A 21,343-nucleotide genomic window follows, 5' to 3' on the forward strand; every position below is an offset into this window, starting at 1 on the left:
TTGAACAACTGCAAAATACCCTTGCCTTTTATGGGTACTGGGTATACCAAAAAAACATAATAATATTTGCCACAGCAACTGCCTAGCCAAAGTCCAGGAATGAGGCTGCAGTCGAGTCTCGGGCGGAGTCTCTCTGCTTGCTGCACAGTCGGTCGGGGCAACATATTTTACACATTTCATTTTCGTTGCTGTACGAATTTATTTGGCAATAAGAGCAGCCAGAGCCAGACAGATAGACAGAGAGACAAGCAGACAGATGGGAGAGAAATAGGCTGGCAGAGGCAGTCAAGAAAATGGCGCAATGAATACGAATGGTTATAGTCGTGTCTGTCTGTCCGTGTGTGTGTGTGTGTGTGAATGCGTGGGGCATGCTGGTAATTTCGTACAAGTGGAATTATTATTTATAATTTTTAGCGACGTCAGTTGGGTGGGCGTAACGGGCGCTGCGCTATGCCGTAAATTATGTCATTTAAGACAAGTGCAAGGAGGGTTGAGCGGAGCTACACACGGTGCAATTCGCTATTCGTTTTAACATACTGCGGATATGAATCCCCAACGACATAAATACATACATGGGCTCCAACTATATGCATATGGAATTGGGTTGAGCAGCAGTCGCGCACTTGTGCGCAAATGGAGCTGGCTTGATGGGAAAACAGGGCGCAGGGGGCGTGGACTACAGAGGGGGGAGTGACAAGTTTCATATGCATTTTGTCTGGCTTTGGGCTGCCCCCTCCCAAATGAAGTGGCCCGGCATGCGAAATTAGTTAGCGCTGAGTGCTTGGGAATGTTTGACGAGAGCGAAAGAAAGCGAAGCATGAAAGAGTGAGAGTGGCCAGAGCGGGAGGTTCGTGTGGGTGTGTGTATTGGGTGTGAGAAGGGGCTAAAAACGAACAAGCCCACAGTTGGAAAATTGATATAAATTGCTTGGAGCTGCAGCTGAGACAGCTGTGAAGGCGACAACTCTTTGATTGGGTCAGACAGATGGAAATAATTGTGCTAGAACCGAACATGACTTCGGGTGGATTCTTGTGGCTAGTTAAGAGAAATCAAAAATAATTTAAATTGTCAGCATACATGCACGATCTGATGGGAAATTTTATTCGCCTTGTCATAAATTTTAGATGAGTAGATGAGTTGTCTGAGTGACCTAGTCATTTAATATTATATAAATAATAATACAAATTAAAATAATACATATCAACAAAATAATATTGATAATAATCTAATGTGGATTTATTTTGATAAAGCCTAACCGAAATGTCAGAAAGTCTTTAAAATTTATAAATTACTGCAATTATATAAAACCACCTTTTTTTTTATTTATTTATTTGACGATTTTTTGCAGTTCGGCGTAAGTGAAAATTTTTATTATTTTTAAAATGATCATATCATTGAGCTGGGAGGAATTACAAGTTTCACTCAATTTTACTACTCTTAACTGTTTATCTGGTAATTTAACTATTTCTGCACTAGGCCTTTATATATCTACTTTATGTTTATCCTTCTTCTGTAAATAGTACTACAGTATTACATGTTGTTTCCCTCTTTTGATAGTCTATACATATTTATACACAATTTCGCAGCACTGCAGCTACCTTAAGCCTCTTTTCTATCTTATTTCCATAACAATCCGACATATATGCCTATTAAAGGCAGCTCAGCTGCAGCTGTTGTCTCAATTCTCACACCTTTTGTGCAACAACTCCGTCATATCGCATACGTGTATATGATTTCATTCTAGGCAACATACGGCTGAAATGCAAAGCATAAACAACAACAACAAGCGACGACAACAAAAGCAACAGCAACGTCGACAACGACAACAACTAATGTCAACCAATTCATTTCATTGAGTGCAGCGCGTTGGCCGGACAACGCCTGGTGTACGTATCTCTCGAGCTCCAAAGCATTTAAGGCGCATGTTCAGCGGCTGGCTTAGCCCCAGGGTCAAGTTCAAGCGACGAGCTGAGCAGAGAAGAAAGAAGAAGCTGCCCGAAAGCGCAGGCAGGCAAAGGTTTGCATATCGCATATCTAAATGAGGTGATGATGCTGCACATGCACAAGTATCAGGCGCAGATACAACAACTCAGACACAGGCACAGATACAGACACAGTTGCAGACTTGGACACGGATTCAGATACAGATACACATTTGCAATGGCAATGGCTTAAATATATATAAAGAGCAAGGCTCAAATGTCCACTCGAGTGGGTAGCATGAACATGAAGTGTTTGCGCAACAACAAAAACAACAACAACAACAACGACAACGCAGCGGAGTAGGTTGTTGCTGAGACGAGAATGTCAGTGCTGCCAGTGCCAATTATGAAAACTGATATGCTTGCGAAAACCCGGTTGATGGGCGCGCTTCAAAGCGCTGACCAGCCGCCAGAGCCAGAGGCAGCTAAAGATAAGGAAGTGTATGTGCAGCCGTCGGTGTCCGTGTGTCTGCCTGTCTGCCCGACCGTCCATTCGACTGGCGCTTAAGCACATTGTGGTTGCAGTTTTGATTGCATACGGATATTGGACACTCACACGTGGCACTCGGAAATTAATTAAGCAGGCAATGGACAGGCAGCAGTTGATGCAACTTGCTGCTGCAGCTAGCTGCAACTGGATTCTGCACCCAGAGACACTCGGTCTAATGAAAATGTAATGCCATAGATGAGTCGTTCCCCTGGCGGGCGGGTGAGGCAAATGCATTGCGGCTTATTTGCAAGTAATTAGATTGAAACAGAATCTTGTCATTCAATTGCTGCTCGGATCCACTTTAACCCACTCTCTCTCCCTCTCTCTCTCTCTCTCTTTATCTGTCTCTGTCTCTATCTATCCGTTTCTCTGTTGAGTATGATGCATCATCATCATCATCATTTGCGGATTTGTCCAGTTCTCCAGCTGGATGTTGGGGCGTGTCTTATGGGCGTTTTGGCTTGTCTTATCTGCAAGTAATTAAGCACCGCAGGGCGGCATTACAAACCAATATTCAAGCACATTGTGTTCCATATACATATATATATATATATATATATATATATATATATATGCGCATAATTCACTTGGAAGCTGCCCCAGCAGCAAGCAACATGCTGGAAAAATGCCGAAATGTCGCCGTGGCGAAATTTATGACCCAAAACGGCAACAAGCAGCGGAGGCCGCAGCGGCAGCAACTCTCAACTCAACTTGCAACACAAATGGGGAGCAACAGTCGCAAAACAGTCGCAAAGGACGCTGTTGTAAATGTTTTTATTGTTGCTGTTGCTCTTGTTGTTGCAGCCACAATGTCAAAGTAGGGAAAAGGCAATAGCACCAGCAACTGCAACTGCAATTGCAATTTATGCGCAGAAATATTGTTGAAATTGTTTGACTTTAACAACTAAATTTCCAGTTGTCGTTGGCTACAGCAGAGTGTGGGTGAGTTGATGTGCGTGCGTGTGTGTGTGTGTGTGCAGACAAAAGTGCTCCAAATTGCTTTTTGCTCCGTCTACACAGTCGGCTCTGGTGATAAACTGTGCAGGTGTTGTGGTCTCCCACTGTAGTCTTTCGTCCCAAAGTCTGTGTGCCATGATTTGTGTGCTTCTAATGGCCACAGGTATTTAGTGGCAAGGTGTGGCTGCAACAGAAACAGCACGGCAACAACAATAAGCTGAGTTTGCAACATGATTAGCCCTAGCCTCAAGTGCGTATTGTCGAACAATTCCGGCAGCTGGTTTATGGCGACACGGCGTGTCATGAGAAAGCTGCTGCCAGCTTTCAGCGGTGAAGTCTCATCTGTAAGTCTAGACCACAGACCATCATTAAAACTGTCCGACATGGCACACAGACAGGCGTATATTATGCAAATCCGGTTCGCATGCCGAGGCCAACTCAATCACTCAACAACAACTCCAGCTCCAACTGAGGCCGAGCTAAGCGCTCAACATTTATATCAAATGTCATACGCCTCAAATTGCCAAATGAATCATAAGAAGTGAGGACCACCATCAAACAGGAAATAAACACAAATGTGATGTAGGTGTACCCCAAAATCACAAAGGGGCAAAAAAAAAAAAGACAGCGCTACGCCTACAGCTTGACTGAAGACCCCCAAGACCTACAGACAGACAGCTGGAGCTGTAGCTGGAGATGGGCCTGATAGACAGCAGGGTAGGCGCGCAGCACTGTCTACAGATGCAAAATTCATATATGTGTTATGTAGAAAACGTGGACGAAGCACCCACACCCGAGCCCAAATCACCAAACTCCAACTCCAAGTCCAACTCCAGGCGGTTGACCAACATAAATGGCGCAAAGTTGAAATGCTGACAGGCGCACATTCGTTATGACGTCGCAACGTAAAACGTAACGTGGCATGAGCTATGTGGCATGGGGCCATGAGCCATGAGGCCATGAGTCTGTAGCATGCAGTGAGTAAATCAAGTTGTAGGTAAGTGAGATTTATGCTTATGTCGCTTAGTGTAAGCCAGCAACATCGCCAACTTCCTCGTCTCGGCTTGTCTCATCCCGTCTCGTGCCCCGCCCCACCCTGCCCACATCGTTGCGGCTGTCGTCTAGCGCATGCAAAATATGACAACATGCTCCCAAACGGATCACAAGGAATCGACCCCAAGGCAACCGAAATGCAACCAATGCATGCAGCCAAAACTTTTTGCCTCTAACCTTAGGCCAGGGTCCTCGGGTCTCGTTTGGGGCAAATTTCTGTGTCTAGCTACTAGCATCAAAGTTGACAGTTCTTACTCTTCCATTAAACTGTCTACAGACAGTGTCGGGATACCTTAATAAATGGGTATCGCAGCAGAACTTGGTTATATAACGCGCAGTACTTTAACCGATATGTGAGCTCTTTAAATATGGACAATTTTCCATATTATTCTTTAGGCAATAAAATAAATTCTTCAATCTAGAATTGATATATCCTGGAAAACATTATTTTAACTTTATAAAAAATGAGTCTTCAGCTCAACCAGGAGAGAAAATGAAAATAGACTAGTCTAAATTAACACTAACATTGTCACTATAGGTTTCGTTTAAGCAGCTTAAAGTTAACATTTTTAACATGAAGTAAAAGACTGCAACTATAACTGTAACAGCGTCACCTTTTTTAACATAAAGTAAAATATTGCAACTATAACTGCAACAGCGTCACCTTACCAGCACGCCAACACCCATATTAGAGACAGTCGCTTTTATTAGCCGTTACAGAAGTACTTGCATTAATACACCACCATTAGTTAACAATTTAATTTTAATTTAATTTTATTTATTTCCCATTAAGTTTTTGATGTCTCTTGACTTTCGTTTTAAAGCGCAACACTTTGTTCGATTATTCATGTGCTGACCCTCTTCTTTTTATTTTTGGTAACTTGTTTCTAATCGCTTCTGCTGCCTGTTAATTACAGCAAACAAGCTGCATTCTAATCAACCCATCCCTACCCTCAGGCCCCAATCCCCAATCCCGAACGCTCTTTCATTTGGCTGTTGATGCACTTGTGCAATGTTTGATGTATGCACGTCCTCCTCTCTTGGATGCTCTAATTAGCTATAGCTGTAGCTGCCCCAGCTGGCTAACTGGCACAGGCAATGGTGCCGCGTTTGAAAAGGTTTCAATGGTTGGCGAAATGTGTCAGCAGCAGCAACATTTTGCCACGAGGCAAGTGTAAACAACTTTCACTGGACGCTCGCTCGCTCTAAAAGCGTTGCAGGAATCCATTTGCTCTGGAGCCTGGTAGCGCTATTCCGAATGCTGATGGCACAGGGCATACAGAAGTCAAGAGCAGCAGCTACCAGTTACCGCCCACAATAATAAACTGGGAGTCAAAAGTGGGCGTATAGATGGGACGCCAATTAAAAGCGAAAACGTTGCAAAAATAGTTGATGACATTAATTGACATTTAGCTGCGACGGGCATATCAATGCGCTGGACAGCACAATCACCCCAAGGCAAAAGACCAACTGGGGTACGCCAGATGGAGATGGTAGTTGAATGGAGTTGGTGGCGTGTGAGGAGTATTTAGGGGGCTTGCGGGGCGGGCAGCATAACTTTAGCCGCTGACGCTGTAATAGGTAGTCGGCCTAGGCCGCCGCCTTTCACTGTCACACAGCTCCACGCAATTGTACAATTGGCAAAATGTCACAAAATCCAAAAGGCAGTTGTCAGCGTTGCTTTGGACGTGGGACTCCCATCATTAGCGTGGCACAATTGTGAGATGTGTAATTGCTGCAACAACAACAGCAGCTACAACCACAATAAGCAGTAACTACAATAACAACAACGACAGCAACAACAAAAACAACTCTGAGACATGCAGACGACACATTGACAGCGAGTTATGTCAAGTCGAGCGCGATTTGTTTAACCCAAGCGCTGCCAATGAGAATTTTTGCAACATAAATAAATTGTAAGCAACAAATTGAAAGCGAGACAGCAACAGCATCAGCTAAAGCAGTTCAATGCGCCCTCTCTGTCCGGCACTTTCTGTTAATTGGTCACACGAAGCTCAGAAGGAGTCGTCTCTGCTCTGCTGGCCAGCTCGAAAAGTGCGCGACAAGATTTATAAGCGGCTGTCAACGTGGTTGCAACGTGGATGCAATGTTGCTGCTGCGGCAAGCAGCACTTTTTGATTTATAAGCAAAACGTTGCCGCTTGCGTTGCAAAGTACGGGCCAGTATTTATGAAACATTTCAAGGCAGCGGACACACAGCTCCTTGAACAGTCCCGGACTGGCTACTTGTGTAGGCAGTTGACATAGCCAGTGAGTGCAGTGTGGTGTAGTGGTGCAGTGGTGCAGCTATAGCTGGACCCGCCAGTAAGTAGCCGCCGTGGCGGCAGTAATTGCGGCGGCATGTGAAATATGAGATAAACTCCAAGTAAGGCCCCCAGCAGCAACAGCAGTCGCTGTGGCTGCGGAAACTTTCAAGCATGTGGCAAGTTGTTTAGAATCCCAACTAGCCAACGCAAGCGACAGGCGACAGGAGCTGACTTTACAGAGAGAAAGAAGGAGACTGAAGACAGGCGACGACAGCATTTTGGTGCCACTTTGCGGCATGCGAAATAACTTCGCACAATTGAGCATGCCGACAGCCAAAGTCAGAGTCAAAGTCACAGTCAGCTGCAGTGCCAGAGCCAGAGACAGGGGCAGAACCATAGCCATAGCCACAGCCATAGCCTTAGCCACTGGCAGTTAGTTGCAACACCAAACTTGGACATTCTATTAAATTAATCGTCAATTATCAATGGGCAACTGAGTACGTCTACAAATTGAATGTGCGCTGCACAGGGCCCAATACAGACACGTAGCTAACGGGCAAATCAATTTAACTGCATGTCTAATTAAGCCACAATTGCCAAACTACAAGCACTCGAATTTCTCATACACACACACATGCACACATATGCTCTCTCTATATGTGTGTTGATTTTGTTTCGAGTGCTGCCAAAAAAGTTTGCATGCAATTTGCACGAACGCCTCCTTCAGTTGCCAATGTGTTTAATTAAATATCAAGCGTAATTAAATTGCAATTAAATTAATTAAAAAGCACGCAGCCGATTGCCGCAGCCATTGAAGAGGGTTCCGGCTTGGGCCGCAGCTGCGCCGTTTAGTTTAGGGTCTCTCGCGCCCTTAGTCGTTGGGGCGAGTCAAAAGAAAAACAAAACGTGTATCCGCCCCGTTGTCCGTTGACCGTTGCCCATTGCCACAAAGGACATGAACGTGAACGTGAACCTGAATCTGAAAATGAGTACGCGAATCGTTGGTCGCTTTTCCACTCTGCCTTTGTCCACAATTAGACTTTAATTTTTTATGAGCAATGAATGCGTTCGCAGTAGTTTTACATTTTGGTGCTAAATGCCTGATTAAGGCACTGTTTCTGGTACTGGTTCGAGGCCAACATCCGAGGTGCTATGCAAATTTTATGGCCAGCTGAGCGAAAATTGGCCACTTTGATGTCGTATGGCGGGGCATGCTTAATTCTTATGTTTTAATTTACGCAATGAAAGGGACGAGGGCAGGATAAGTGCATGCTCCGAAATGCAGGCTAATAATATGCTACACATGCGGGTCAAAAGGATGTGTGCGTGCGTGCGTGTATGTGTGTGTGCGCGGTTGCGTGTGTGTAGCGCATATAAATTACAAACAAGTTTTGGACAGAGTTTTGCTATAATTTGTTTAATTAAGAAGACATATTTTCAAAGCAAAACTTTGACTGCGTAAATTCAGATACAGATAAAGTTCTAGACATAACAAATTAGAAAGAAAATCCAACAACAAGCGAAACATGTAATACCCTTCCACACGAAGCGTAGATATGTTTAATGCAAAAGCCTTATTTGCGAGAGACTGTTGCTATAGATGCCATATCATGTATTTTAAGAGAATAGTACAGCTCTTTAATACTGAGTTCGGTCGGTGAAAATATAAAAGTTTTAGACCCAAATAAGACGTTTTTCGACTGATTCTTCATATAAAGAAACAGACAGGCAGGACATGGTTTTATCGAACCATCTGTTCATACTGAATGTATATATATTAATATGTATATATATAAATTGTCTTATAAATATATTTATAGATTATAAATGTCGCAGGAATTAAAATTTCGTCCCCAAATGTGTGACGCATAGAAGGGTTCCTGTCTATATATGCTTCACACAGTTGATGATGAAATTATAATGCCCTCTAGTTTTATACTCTATAAATATATTTATAAGGCAATTTATATTTATGCGAAATTCAAATCATAAATTTATCAACAACAAAATGTCAAAAATAATAATTATTATCGAAATCAAGGTTTGACTAGATTTCCTATGCACACACATATTTATCTAGCTAGACAAAATCAAAATAATTATAAATAATTAAACATGAAAATCATTGAGTACGCTTTCTAATCTGCTGTCCTGTGCAATTATATAATATTAAATTAGGCCCGGGCAAAGGGCTTATTTGTAAGCCTGAACAACAAATAATAAAGCCACATAGCACGTAGGCAAAATGAACAAATTGAATTGCGGCAATTACTTGCCACGATACGCAGAAAATGCTCATAGTGAAGAAGATGAAGAAGAAGAAGAAGCAGACGAGGAGCCGTCGACAGTCGTGGCTAGAACCGAAATCAAAATGAAAATGCACAAAAGTCAAGTTCATAAAAATGAAATCATGCCACAGCTCAGGCAGAAGACCAAAGAGGACAAATCAATAAAGCCCAAGCGCTGAAATAACTTAAAGTCAACCAAGTTCAGAAACAGTAACAGAAAAAGATACAGAACCTGGCCCCCGGACCAGTCCAGTTGAGTGGAGCTGAGGCAGCTCGACCCCAAAACAACTTGACCTGGTCAAGGCTACAAGCACATAAAATAAAATTATACAACGAAACGGCGAACTGTGCAGCAGGGAGGAAAACTAAAGCAAACTGTCTTTTGATCTATGGCAAAGGCAAAGCCTGCTGATGAGTATGATGAGATGATGATGATGATTATAATGATGATGATGATGATGATGATGGGTCTCAATATGGAGCAGCATCAAGCGCGCAGTCTTTGGTCGAGAGTAAATTGGCATAAGAAATCAGAAATCACAGAAGGTTGCTGTCCACGTTCACGTCGAGATAAATGGACGCCAGGACAGGACTGTGGGCACATACACGCACACCAAACCCACACACACACACATACACTGCACAGTGCACAGACCATTGCAATATTAAGTAAATATACAAAACGTTGTCGGCGCGGCGCACAAAACTAATGATGTCGATGCGGCTGCTGCTGCTGTTGCTGGTCGAGTCGGATGCTGTGTGGCTGCCACAGACGAGGCTGATAATGATGCGGCTGGCAAAAGTTTAGGACGTTGTCTGTGTGTTGCTGTAGTATGTTTCAGTTGGGCTGTTGTTTGGCTGACTGGCACTGGCGATATACACACGCCAGGTAATAAATTTCATTTCTCAGCTGATATGGGCAATTAAGGAACAATTTTGCAGCTGAATGAGTAATAAATAAAAATTGTATGCCAGCAGATACGCAGATACAAAACTGCAAGAAGTCGTCAGGCAGCCAGATAGTTTTCGGATAAAAATACACAAAACGAACGAGCGACAGACAGCAAGAGTTGGGCGGGGAGGAAGGGCGGTCGTACGAGACGTCAGCAAATGAATGAATGAGCCAACAGCAGACTTGGGGCAACTTGCTGGCAACCTGAGACGCTCTGATAGCCGCAGACTCATCAACAAAACGAACAACTGGCCGGTGCTGAGGAGCTGGCCCAAACTGAGCGTAGCTGGACGAAGCTGCATGCTTGCCCTTTTGATGAAAACAACTCAATGACGTGATTTGTGCGGCAAGCGTCGCGTTGCCGCCAACGAAGCCGCAACTTTATTGGGGGCAGGATGTTGCATGCAGCATATACAATATATTCACATATATGGGATTCCTGTCTCCCTCTCATACATATATATAAATTACATTTTGCAACACGATTGACGTGCGAATTCCACAAGTTGCCAAACAGTGTGTGGAGATATGTTGTACTATAAGCTGTCAGACGGCGGTCAGTTTATAATTTCAGCTTTTGCATAATAAATCACAAAGGGCTTAAAGTCACTTTTGGCCGGCTCTGAATCATGCATGTGGCCATCAACGATTGGGATTCACATAAATTGGAGACCGGATTTTTGTTTCTTCTGTCTTTGGCAAAGCTGTCTGCTCCTCAAGCATTACTTTAATTACACAAAGCCAAGGGCGTAGAGGACGCAGGTCGAGGCATTTTTTAAATGCTGCCGAAAAACATTGAGAGTGTTCCACAATTGTTGGCCAAAAGCAAACGCGACGCGTCGGTGCCTTTTGGTACATATAAAATGGCACATGATATGTCGCCTACCTGAGAGTCCTACAAAAGGGGCCCCAAACCCGCCCAGCAACAGCAACAGAAGCTGAAGCAGAACAATGGAGCAACATCATGACACTCGAGACGGCACCAAAGCCAAAAGCTGCATACAAAAGCCATTTGGGGACAGCATCGGACGGCAATGAGCGACCGCCGGCAACTACCGGGGCTACCGTTTAAATGTGCTCCATTTTACTGTCAAGTGTAGACCGGGTTGACATTTAAAAACGTTGCACTCTGCACCTCATCTTGCTATCTCTCTCTCCCTTTCGCTCTCTCTATAAATCCCCTATCTCTAGTTCTGCTTCTAGCAGTTTGCTTGTCGGAGAATTTTAATTTAAGTATGTAAACTGACATTGAATAGTTTGTCGGGCTTTGCTTTGCTTCGGTCGACCTTTTGTTGTGGGTGGCTACAAAACTGAACTCAACTAAAACTCAAACTGAACTCAACTGAACTGAATTGAGGCGAGATGCGGTAAGGCGCGGCGGTGGCGCACCTGAGCGCAATTTAAAACAATTTTAAGTTTTTGCAATTTTGTTTGCAATCGGATTCTGTGTTATCAAAGGTCGAAAAGTTGCTGGACTAGGAAATGCTCAGTTTTTTTGTTTGTTAGGGTAAAAATAGCTCGAAAAAGCGCTGAAAGAGTTTGTTGATGGGAACAGATTATATATTTTTAAATTTTCAGAAGTCTTCAGTGAATCTTAAAATTGATTATGGAGACTTTCAAACTGCGGCTTTTAAATTGTAAGAGCTCTATATTCAATAGCGAGATACATGTTCCCAGAATTTTTAAATAAATTGATCAACCGAACATTGTGCCTTATACAAAAAGGTCTACATTAAATCAAACAATATTATTGTATTACTCTTAAACTGTGACTTCAAAACTGTGTTTGTTGCAGCCATACAAGCAGACGAACAGACATTCACACTGTCATTGAACTGAACCTGTATACCCTTTCAACTCTTTGTACAGAGTATACAAAGCTGGCTCAACTTGCCAGGAAATAGAGTTTGAATAGGTTTTTCGAGAGAGCGTGGTGTGAGCTACATTTAATGAAAACTGAGCATTGTGTAAGAGCCAGAGTGTGAGCTTTTAGCCTGATGAGTAGCTGTCCAACTGCTGGCAAGGTCTAGGCGGAGCTGACAGCCATGTATAATCAATGCAGTTGACAGCTTGGTGTGCACCACGGGTGGCATACGGGTGGTGCACACGGCCCAGCAGCCGGCGCTAATCAACAGCAACTGCTATGGCAAGCCGAAAGCTTACTTTAACTGGCAATCAGTGGCATCTTATTATATTTTTGTATATAGTACTCACCGGTGTTGAATATGGATGCGCTGTCAGACGCACTCCATCCGTCTCCAGCTGTTCGGCTAGCACCATTTCCAGTTCATTGCTGGGCGGCGTTTCGCAGAGGATCTCCATGCTGCCAGATAGCGAATTGGGATCGTTGAGCATGAAATAGACTGAGGCAGCGCCCTTTTCGCGCAGCGAACGTATGCTCTTTAGCAACTTGTGGCGATGTGCAGGATTATCAACGCCAATGGCATCCAGATCCGGATCACCGACCTGTTTGCATATCTCCAAGTCATCGTAGCCATTGTCCAGAAAACTTTCAGCGTACTGCGCCAGCCCAAGGGCGCGCAGCCATTCGCAAACAATGTTGCTAACGGCCATTTTTGCCACTTGCCAAGTACTTGATGTGCGCTCACGTGTGTGCAACCAATTACCGTTACAAAATGGATATTCGCTTAGCGCCGCGTCACGTGCTAAGCCCGTTTTCACAAGCTGTTGCTGTTTCTGTGGCAGTTGCTGCTGCTGCTGTTTACGCTTGTAATTTCCTCAGCCTGTTTTTGTAAAGGTCTTAACGCTTTTTCGTATTGTTTTAAATGCTCTCGTTAAAATTCATTGCCTTGGGCCACACACACATAAAAGTTGATTTCACATTTTTGCATTTTTACATGATCCGTCGCGCTTTTCAAATTTCCTGCAAGCGCTGCTGCTGCTGCTCCTTTTCCCACTGCTGCCGCTAGCAGTGCCATCCGCATTCTGTTTCTTTGTGCTCTGCAAATATATTAAGAAAACTCAAATGCTTAGTTATGTTTTATAATTTTCTAAATAGAAGTTAGCATTGCATAAATTTCAATTAAGCGCCAGCCCGCATATTGATAAGTCGAGAGTTTTCCCACAATTTTCCTAACTACTGCCCTTGCCATGCAACGCGCTGCAGCCAAATCAATGACTGCTGTTCAGATTCAAATCAAATCAGAATTCTTGAAAATTAATTAAACCAATGGCAGCTGATGCGGTTTTAGTTTTCTCCACAAACACAAGCACACACACGCACAGTCAATAATTCTCACATTCTGGCAGCGCCTTATCAGGCATTTGGGCAACAACTGAGGCACACCGCAGCGTATCATGCGTGCAACACACACACATACACACACATTGACGCACACGCACGCATTTCCAGGCATAGCACTTTATCATAGACACACTGACGTCTCCCATGTGGGCCGCACTTGAACCCTCGCACTCGCCCTTCCTACGCCTTAGCGCTTTAGAGAATCTATGAGGCGTTAAACGCAAACTAAAAGCTTAGAGCAACCAATCAACAGCAGTAGCAGCAGCAACACCAACAACAATAGGAATAACAACAACAACAACATCAACTGCAGTTTTGGGCGTGTGCCGTCGCTTATTGATAAATGATTGATTATCAGCGTGTGGGTGCGCTGCGGTTTGCTTTGCTTTAGCACAAGAGTTTAGTGTTTGCTTTTAGTTTATCTTTAATGGATTATTTTAGCGGTTGGCAGCAGCAACAACAAAAATATATATACCAAAAATCATTGCCATAATCCACATTCTTTTGCCACGCCACGGCGCGCCACTCCCTGCCTGAAAGGCAGAAGCCTTCATATAAGTAATTTATATATTCTGCCCCTGCCGTGTCACTAAGCTGCCTTCTCTCGCTCGTGCAGCACAATTCTACTTGTTTCTGTTCTTTTCTGGCAGCTGTTTTATTTCGTTTTCACATTGGCATCGAATAGATCAATCATTGCTGGTCGACATGCCTTACAAATGGTTTAATGATACGCAATTATTCACCAATAAAACTGTCGAGCAAATGTCAAGAGTTGAGCTTTTTATACAGAAAAGAAGAAAAACAGACAAAAACAATAACACAGAACAAATTAAATATAAATTGAATTTCTTCAATATTTGCTCATAAAGTCAAATTCAGCCAAGTCCTCAAAAAATTGGAAGGTCAAAAACAAACGCTTATCTTTGGTATTACTAAACTAGGCTGTATACCAAACCCAAACCCAACTGCTTCAAACCCGGAACTCACATTTATTTTTTACAATTTATTACAGCCAATTTATTTAATCATCCTTGGTAAATAGAATTTCGAGTAAGGGATTAAATTTATTTCTTATATTGTATATGAACATATATAATCATATTTATATGATAACTTGCACTATTCCCAGTACAACAAACAACAGTAAATTAAAAATTAAGAGTGTTTCAAAAAAATGTTGAAAACATATGACAAGCATAGGCTTGCACCAAAGCCTAAGGTTCATGGATGTGAAATCCCAGGCTCAAGAGCCTAGCTTCAAAGCAGGAGGTTGGTTCGAAGCCCAACCGAAAAAGCGGATGGCAGGCAGTTGGTTGTGGCTCGAACCAACCTCCTGCTTGAGGTTCTGCCGACGAACCTAAAATTTAATTGTTTTTATTCGCATTTCTGATAAATAATATAAACATTTGAAAAGTGTTGCCATACAATCTAATTTAATGGGCGTCATATGTTGGCATTGGCAAACTTATAACTGCGCTTAGTCGATATATTTTTAAAAGTATAAAAGTTGTTCATAGTATATCAATTAAATTGTTCATCGTTTATTTTTACTTCATAATATAGTCGTAATACTTATGATATTTTGCAGTTATATCATACTTAAGCTCGTAAATGTCAAGTTGGGTCTATCTTGAGATATATAATTATCAAGTTGAACAACGTTTTACATATTGCTTTGAGATACGTTTAAATACGAATTAAAATTAATTGCTGGGCTCTTTGTCTCTGCATGCGCATAACTTCTAGCTGACTGTTTGCCTAAAGTGCCTGGCAATTATGACCAGCAAATGCTTTTCAGGTTATTGCACAATTGCGGGTTCAATTAAAATGAGCCCAATTGGACAACGGGCAAATGCAAACAAGGACGGACACAATTATAATTATTTTGTGCTGTCAAAATGGTAAACACACACGGGCACACAAAGGGGCGTGGCTACCTTATGTCTTGACTGCCTTGGCTGTCTTGACATTTTAGTTGGCTTTTAGTTAATTTATTGAATACTTTCAATTTCGTGGCTCGCAATCAGTTGCAATGTGGCTGTAAAATTTTAATGTGCCCGTTCATTATCTCAACTCGAGAATCTAATTACCAAAAGTGACTGCAGAGACGTGTAGTCCGTGTGTCTGTTTCTACCCAGTCCCAGCTGTACCCTCCTTCCCCTCACCGCACGGTAGTCGCTGGCATTCAGAGCAGCGAGCGATATGTGACCTGTTCGGCTTGCAGCTGACGCTGTAGTTAGTCAGCTTTAGGGCATTACAGTTTGTCATGCAGTATGTAACGCATAGTAGAAAACAGCTGCGACCTAATAGAGTATATACATTCTTAATCAATATCAACGAACGAATCGATATAGCCATGTCCGTCTGTCTCTTTCTCTTCTCTTCATTAGCTAGTTCACATATGAGCCAAATCTTATCAAAAACAGAACACTATATCATATAGTTGCACTATGTGAACGGTCAATCGAAAATGAAACTTTCTTTTATTAATCTTTTGTTTTTAGCTATTTGTCTGCAAGGGTATTGTTAGTTCGGTGTGCTGTATGCAGCCGTTCTTTTTTTTTCGCTTTTATTTTCAACGCAATTAAAGGCGGCCAAAAACCAACAGCGAACAGGAGGATAAAAAACAATAAGATACAAAGCAAACAAAACTTGCTCGCTGGCCTTTATTATCTTGATGAGCGGCCAAACTATTTTACGAGCTCGCCAACAAGTTAATTAGCCATTGGTATTAATGCGCCCAAAGGCGGCCGAACAGTTGGCTGAAACGAAAATTTTGGTGTTGTCAAATGTATTTTACTTTCATTCGGCTGACTGCCTGCCGGTCTGCCCGCCGATCTCTGTGCCTACTTCCTATCATTAATGAAGACGCCTTGTTCTTGCGTTTTTGTATTTTTTTTATTTTATAATTTGATTTGCTTATTTTAATGTTTATTGCTGCCCCAGTTGGCCGCTTCTTATGCCAAACAAAAAAAAGAAAAATACAAATGAAAGCTCTCTAATCGGGCATGCCTAGCTAGAAGATGCCCTACAGCCCGCCTTTACTTCTTGTAACCTTCTTAACGTTCTTCTTCCCGAATTCCCACACTCTAAGAGATGCTTTCTTGAATAACTCCAATGTTCATAGTTTAATTTCAGGGCTTAAATATGTAACCTGAAAGTTAGTTTATACTAAAGCACCTTTCAAATTGATACTTCCTTAATAAGAGGAAGTACGATGTGAGATATTCAAAGTATAAAATAATCTTGTTTACTGTTTCCTTACCCATTTGCACTAAGTACAGGGTATTAAAAGCAGTACCAACAACAACGACAAGTGCTCACCGCATTGCGTTTGCTCAACTAATGACAATAATTAAATGCTCGAGTGCGTGGAGTCCGAGTTATGCATATTAATTAGCCAAAGTCGTGTAGCGTGTGAACATTTTGTTGCTGTTGTTGTAGCTGTTTCCGTTGCGCACCTGCGCGCCAAAAATAAAAAATAAAAGGTAAATTAAATAATAAAAGAGGCAAATATATATATATAATATATATATATATATGTATAATGTGGCCAAGCAATCGGCGAAGCTGTGCAAACAATTTTAATTAAATGGCAATTGCGCATACGCCGCGTGTGCATGTGCCGCAGATGTCCGATAAAGCGTAACCAAAGTGCCAGCTGACAGCTGTTGGCAGCGCCGCAACGTGTTGCAATAATCGTTACCTGCAACAGCCACAGCCACAGCAACAGCAACAGCAACAAACAAAATAAATTTGCCTGCCACAGCTTATTGACGCTCAATTTGATTTGGTCTCGCCTTGTCCACCTCTCACAATTGTTTCTTGATCTGAGGCCAAAAGTCAACACGATCAACGTAGGGCTCTTGTGATTGTTCGTATCATTGCTGTTGTTGTTGTCGAGTTGCTCAAATGACACCGTTTAAAACAAACGGACGTGCTACAAACAAATTAAACTTGCCACAAAACAGAATGAAAAAAAAAAAACAGAACAAAAAATACAAATAAATTTGTATCTACTCGAACATAATGCGTTGGGACGACGCCCACGAAAACGAATTCAATCTGAATGAAGGCAACAACTGCAACAAGCCAACAATTTATTGTTGTTGCTTGCTTTGCGGTCGCTGTCGATGATGTTGCATTAAATTTGCTGCCCCTTGCTGCGCTGTTGCGTTGGCGTTGAATTTTGTTGGGAAGACCAAAATAACACAACAGCAACAATGAAGCTAACTCTGACAAACTTTGACCCAAAAAAAGCAGAAAGACAAAAATGCATAGGTAATAGGTCGGAAGTGAAAGGGTTTTATTTTTGATCTGCCTCGTATTGCCGCTGACAACGCCACAATTTGTGGCATTTTGTTGATAGAGCATTTAAGCGTTTAACCATTTACAAAAGGCGCGCCCAAAAAAATTATTTCGTTTATAATATGATTGTATTAAAAAGCGAACAACAAGCTATGTAGAGAGTCAATTGATTCTTGTTTTCAGGAAACTTTAATGAAAATGGGTTTGGTAGGCCAAATTTGGACTTAATTTGGATTTTTATTAAGAGCTCATTTAAGGAAGGAAATGACAATGATTTAAGTTTCTTTTAAAGATATTTGCATAAACTACGAAGCAAATCTAATTGGCAATCGTAATATCATAAGTTCTATCGCCCAATTGGAACTAATTTTAGTCACGTTTCAGTTTAAGTGATTGATATTGCGCTTTAGGCTTACAGTTGTCACTCACAAACTGGACCGCTTTGGGTTAATTTGTCATTTTATTCAACTAAAATATATTAAGTTCAGAAAGCCTATTATTTTTGAATTTTATAAGTCAGTTCAAAACTGAAAGCATACGTTTTCAAAATAACAATTTAAGATCATTTTTCTATTCCAATGTGATTCTCGGTTATATATTTTTTATTTCTCGCAATTTTCTCTCTCTTAACGACCTGAGTCTTATATAATGTACACACTACGAGGACTACAAGCTGGGTTTGAGCTAAGCCGGACTGACAATTTGACAATTTGATGCGGCATACTCTAATTTCCAGAAGTTAAAATATTGCAGTGAATACTGTAGTTTTATTTGTATATAGTACAAAATACAGCTGCGGAGATAAAGTGTACACTTTGTCCATTTTGGGTGTGCATTTAACCAAACCCAACGTGTTGCAATTTTGAACGCCTTCCCAGAGATGGAGCCAAAGCTCTCCAAGCATAATAAGTCTCACGCAGCGCACAAGCTGACGACCTTTTGGCATACACACACACACACACACACACACAAACACACACACACACACACACACACACACACACACACACACACACACACACACACACACACACACACACACACACACACACACACACACACACACACACACACACACACACACACACACACACACACACACACACACACACACAAATGTGTGTGAATATTGGCAGTGCCTGAAGCTGTGCACAAGTCGAGTCAAAAATTTATAAATTTATATCATTTGTTTTTTATTTTTTGTCGCTCTTTTTCTTTTTTTTGTTTTTGGTCATGTTTAAGCGCTGGCCCAGAGCAGCGGGTGGCCAGAGCGCAGGTGGCTTCAGAGATGTTTTTATACGTTTTTTGTGCTTTAAGCGTGTTTTCTGCTTAATGTTTAATGCCCGGTAATTTAACATTTGTGTTGTGTATTTTCTACAATTTGTTATGCAAACAAACGGGGCTACGCTTTACTTAACAGCCGATTATAAATCATCATCATCATCATCAGCAACAGCAACGACAACTGCGGAACGAAGCCATCGATAATATCGCCATTGTTTAAACAATGAAATATGTGCGATATGCCCTCATAATATTTATTTGGCAGCCTATAACTACACAGCAACAACATCATCATCATCGATAATCATCATGGAGTTCATCAAGCAATGTGGGTATTGATTTTCGACAGTTTTTTTTTTTCTCGCTCGAGGCAAGAATCTTATATGCATATGTTTTGTCTTTATTGATTACTGCTGCTGCTGCTGCTGTTGTATACCCCCCTTTGAAAATTTCTTATTTGAAGCTCATTATGGACAGTCTCAGACCCAATTCCACGCCCGTTTCCAATCGCAGTGCCAATGAAATGCAATAAATTCACATTAAGCCGCTCACATAAAACGCCTGATTGCACACAGCGCGCTGTGGCGGCAAAAGCTAAAGTTCTGCCCCACGCTCGCTGCCCTCTCTCTCTCTCTCTCTTTCTCGCTCTTACACTCTCTCTGGGGGAACTCGCTGAAGCTAACATCCTGTTGACAGTCGACTGTTGCTGCAGCAGCAGCGGCTGCGGGAGCGGCAGCTATCAATATTAAAAGCGCTTATTTGACAGAAATATGACAAATGCCTGACAGCAAAGCTGAAAATAAGAGCGCACAGGTTGCCACAGTTGCCGCACAAACGCATTCGATTGGATCCTTCGTCCCTCCTCCGCCACCCTGCTCGTGCCGCCATCCGGTGTCCTGTTGTGCTGCGCAAAGTGCCAAGTCATTAGTAACAGGCGAGAGCAAACGTCAGATATGCTTTCTGGATTAGTCAATTCAAATTGCGTGTGAGTATTGAACCGTCGGCAGTTGCAAGGGCGAAGTGTATTTGGCTGATGCTGCTGCTGCTGCGGCTGCTGCTGCTGATGCTGCCTTTGGCCTGTTAACTTGGTCCTGGGTAGACCTCAATAACCAAACGAACTTGCCACATGCTGTGCCCAGGCATTCAATTCGCGGCTTCTGCGCGACTGCCGTTGACAACGCGCGACACGTGCAACACTCACGCAATTTCAATCGCCCCCTACCCCCTCTCTCTATTGAACCACTCCTGCCTACACCCCCGCCGGAGAGCGTGTGTTAAATGAAATAAGTAAGCATCGAAAATGCGTTCAACTGTCAAAGTGGTGCACCACCGCCAATGGCAAACGTGTGTCTCTGCATGTGTGTGTGTGGGTAACTTTACCCAACCGCCGCCTTTTACCTTTATGTTGGCATGCAATGAAGCGTGCCGCAGCTACAATGCAATCACAGCCAAAATGGGGCATAGCCAAATTGTAGGATAGCTTATCAGCGGTTCGTGTGTGTCTATATGTCTGTGGGTGTGTGTGTGGGCCCGGCTCTCTGGTTTTTCAATTGGAAATTGAATTGAGCCTGCGCTAAGTTAGTGCTAATGAAAACCAGGCGAGTGGAAATGTGCGGAATAATTTTATAAAGGGAAAGCCATTAATATGTCATGGAATTTCTTTAAAACTACAAGGTTCTCGCAACTAGAGCTTAAGTATCCTTGAGCTTTAAATGCAAGCTCTTTGATAATTACAAGATATTCTTAATTAAATTTTAAAGGACGTGGCTTAATATTCAGTCAAAGAGTGCGGGGGAAATCGATAATTGTTTCCAAATGAACATTTATGTGTCTTATCAGTTCGTTTTAGTTTTAAATTAAAGCTCAAGCAAGTGTACTAAAGAACAGTATGAGACATTTTCAATTGATATTTTGATAGTTATTAAGCAAAAAATGAAAGGAATATGATATGAAAACGGACTTTAAATAGGCTTTTGACTGCAATTGGCTTAAAAGCATTTGCAATTCGCCTCAATCAAAATCAAATGCACATTAAAGCTAATAGTTATGTATATGCAACGATATCTGCGTCTATCTCGTTATATTGTGCTCTAGCGCTGTTATTTGGCGCATTATCAGTCAGATATTTCGCATAATTTTCGCGTTATTTTAAAATGCACAACAGGCAAATAAACACGACGCTTTGCGCCAATTTCATAAATATTTTTATGGCGTTTAATAAAATTTTATTGGCAGGGGCTGCATGTTTTATGACCGTCTGCTGTGCTCGCTCCTGCTGCTGCTCTTTGCTCTCGCTCCGGCATGTCCGGGGCTACTCCAATTTGTCGCCGCGCTGCTGCAGTTGATCAACTACCTCGGCCCCGTCCGCCCCTCCTCCACCCAGCCTGCCACTGTCTCTCATTCTGTCTGCTACGGCAGCCGGCTGCATGCAATTTTTTGCGTATTTTAACGCTTCATTGTCAATGCAACTGACAGGCACTTGCCGCTTGCCACTGGAG

At 42.4% G+C, this 21,343-nt stretch overlaps 1 protein-coding gene across 2 annotated transcripts in view; it reads right to left on the reverse strand.

The window, feature by feature from the left end:
* Positions 1 to 21,343, reverse strand: part of LOC115761787 (sterile alpha motif domain-containing protein 5) — a 126,080-nt gene that overhangs the window by 101,667 nt on the left and 3,070 nt on the right. For both annotated transcript variants that reach the window (XM_030703722.1, XM_030703721.1), the window contains exon 2: positions 12,203 to 12,949. In XM_030703722.1, the coding sequence (XP_030559582.1) occupies positions 12,203 to 12,562 (360 nt within the window). In that variant the 5' untranslated portion in view covers positions 12,563 to 12,949. The remainder of the gene's footprint in view (positions 1 to 12,202; positions 12,950 to 21,343) is intronic.

This window comes from Drosophila novamexicana, unplaced genomic scaffold (assembly GCF_003285875.2).
Source record: "Drosophila novamexicana strain 15010-1031.04,08,12 unplaced genomic scaffold, DnovRS2.1 tig00000485-arrow-pilon, whole genome shotgun sequence".
NCBI lineage: Eukaryota > Metazoa > Arthropoda > Insecta > Diptera > Drosophilidae > Drosophila > Drosophila novamexicana.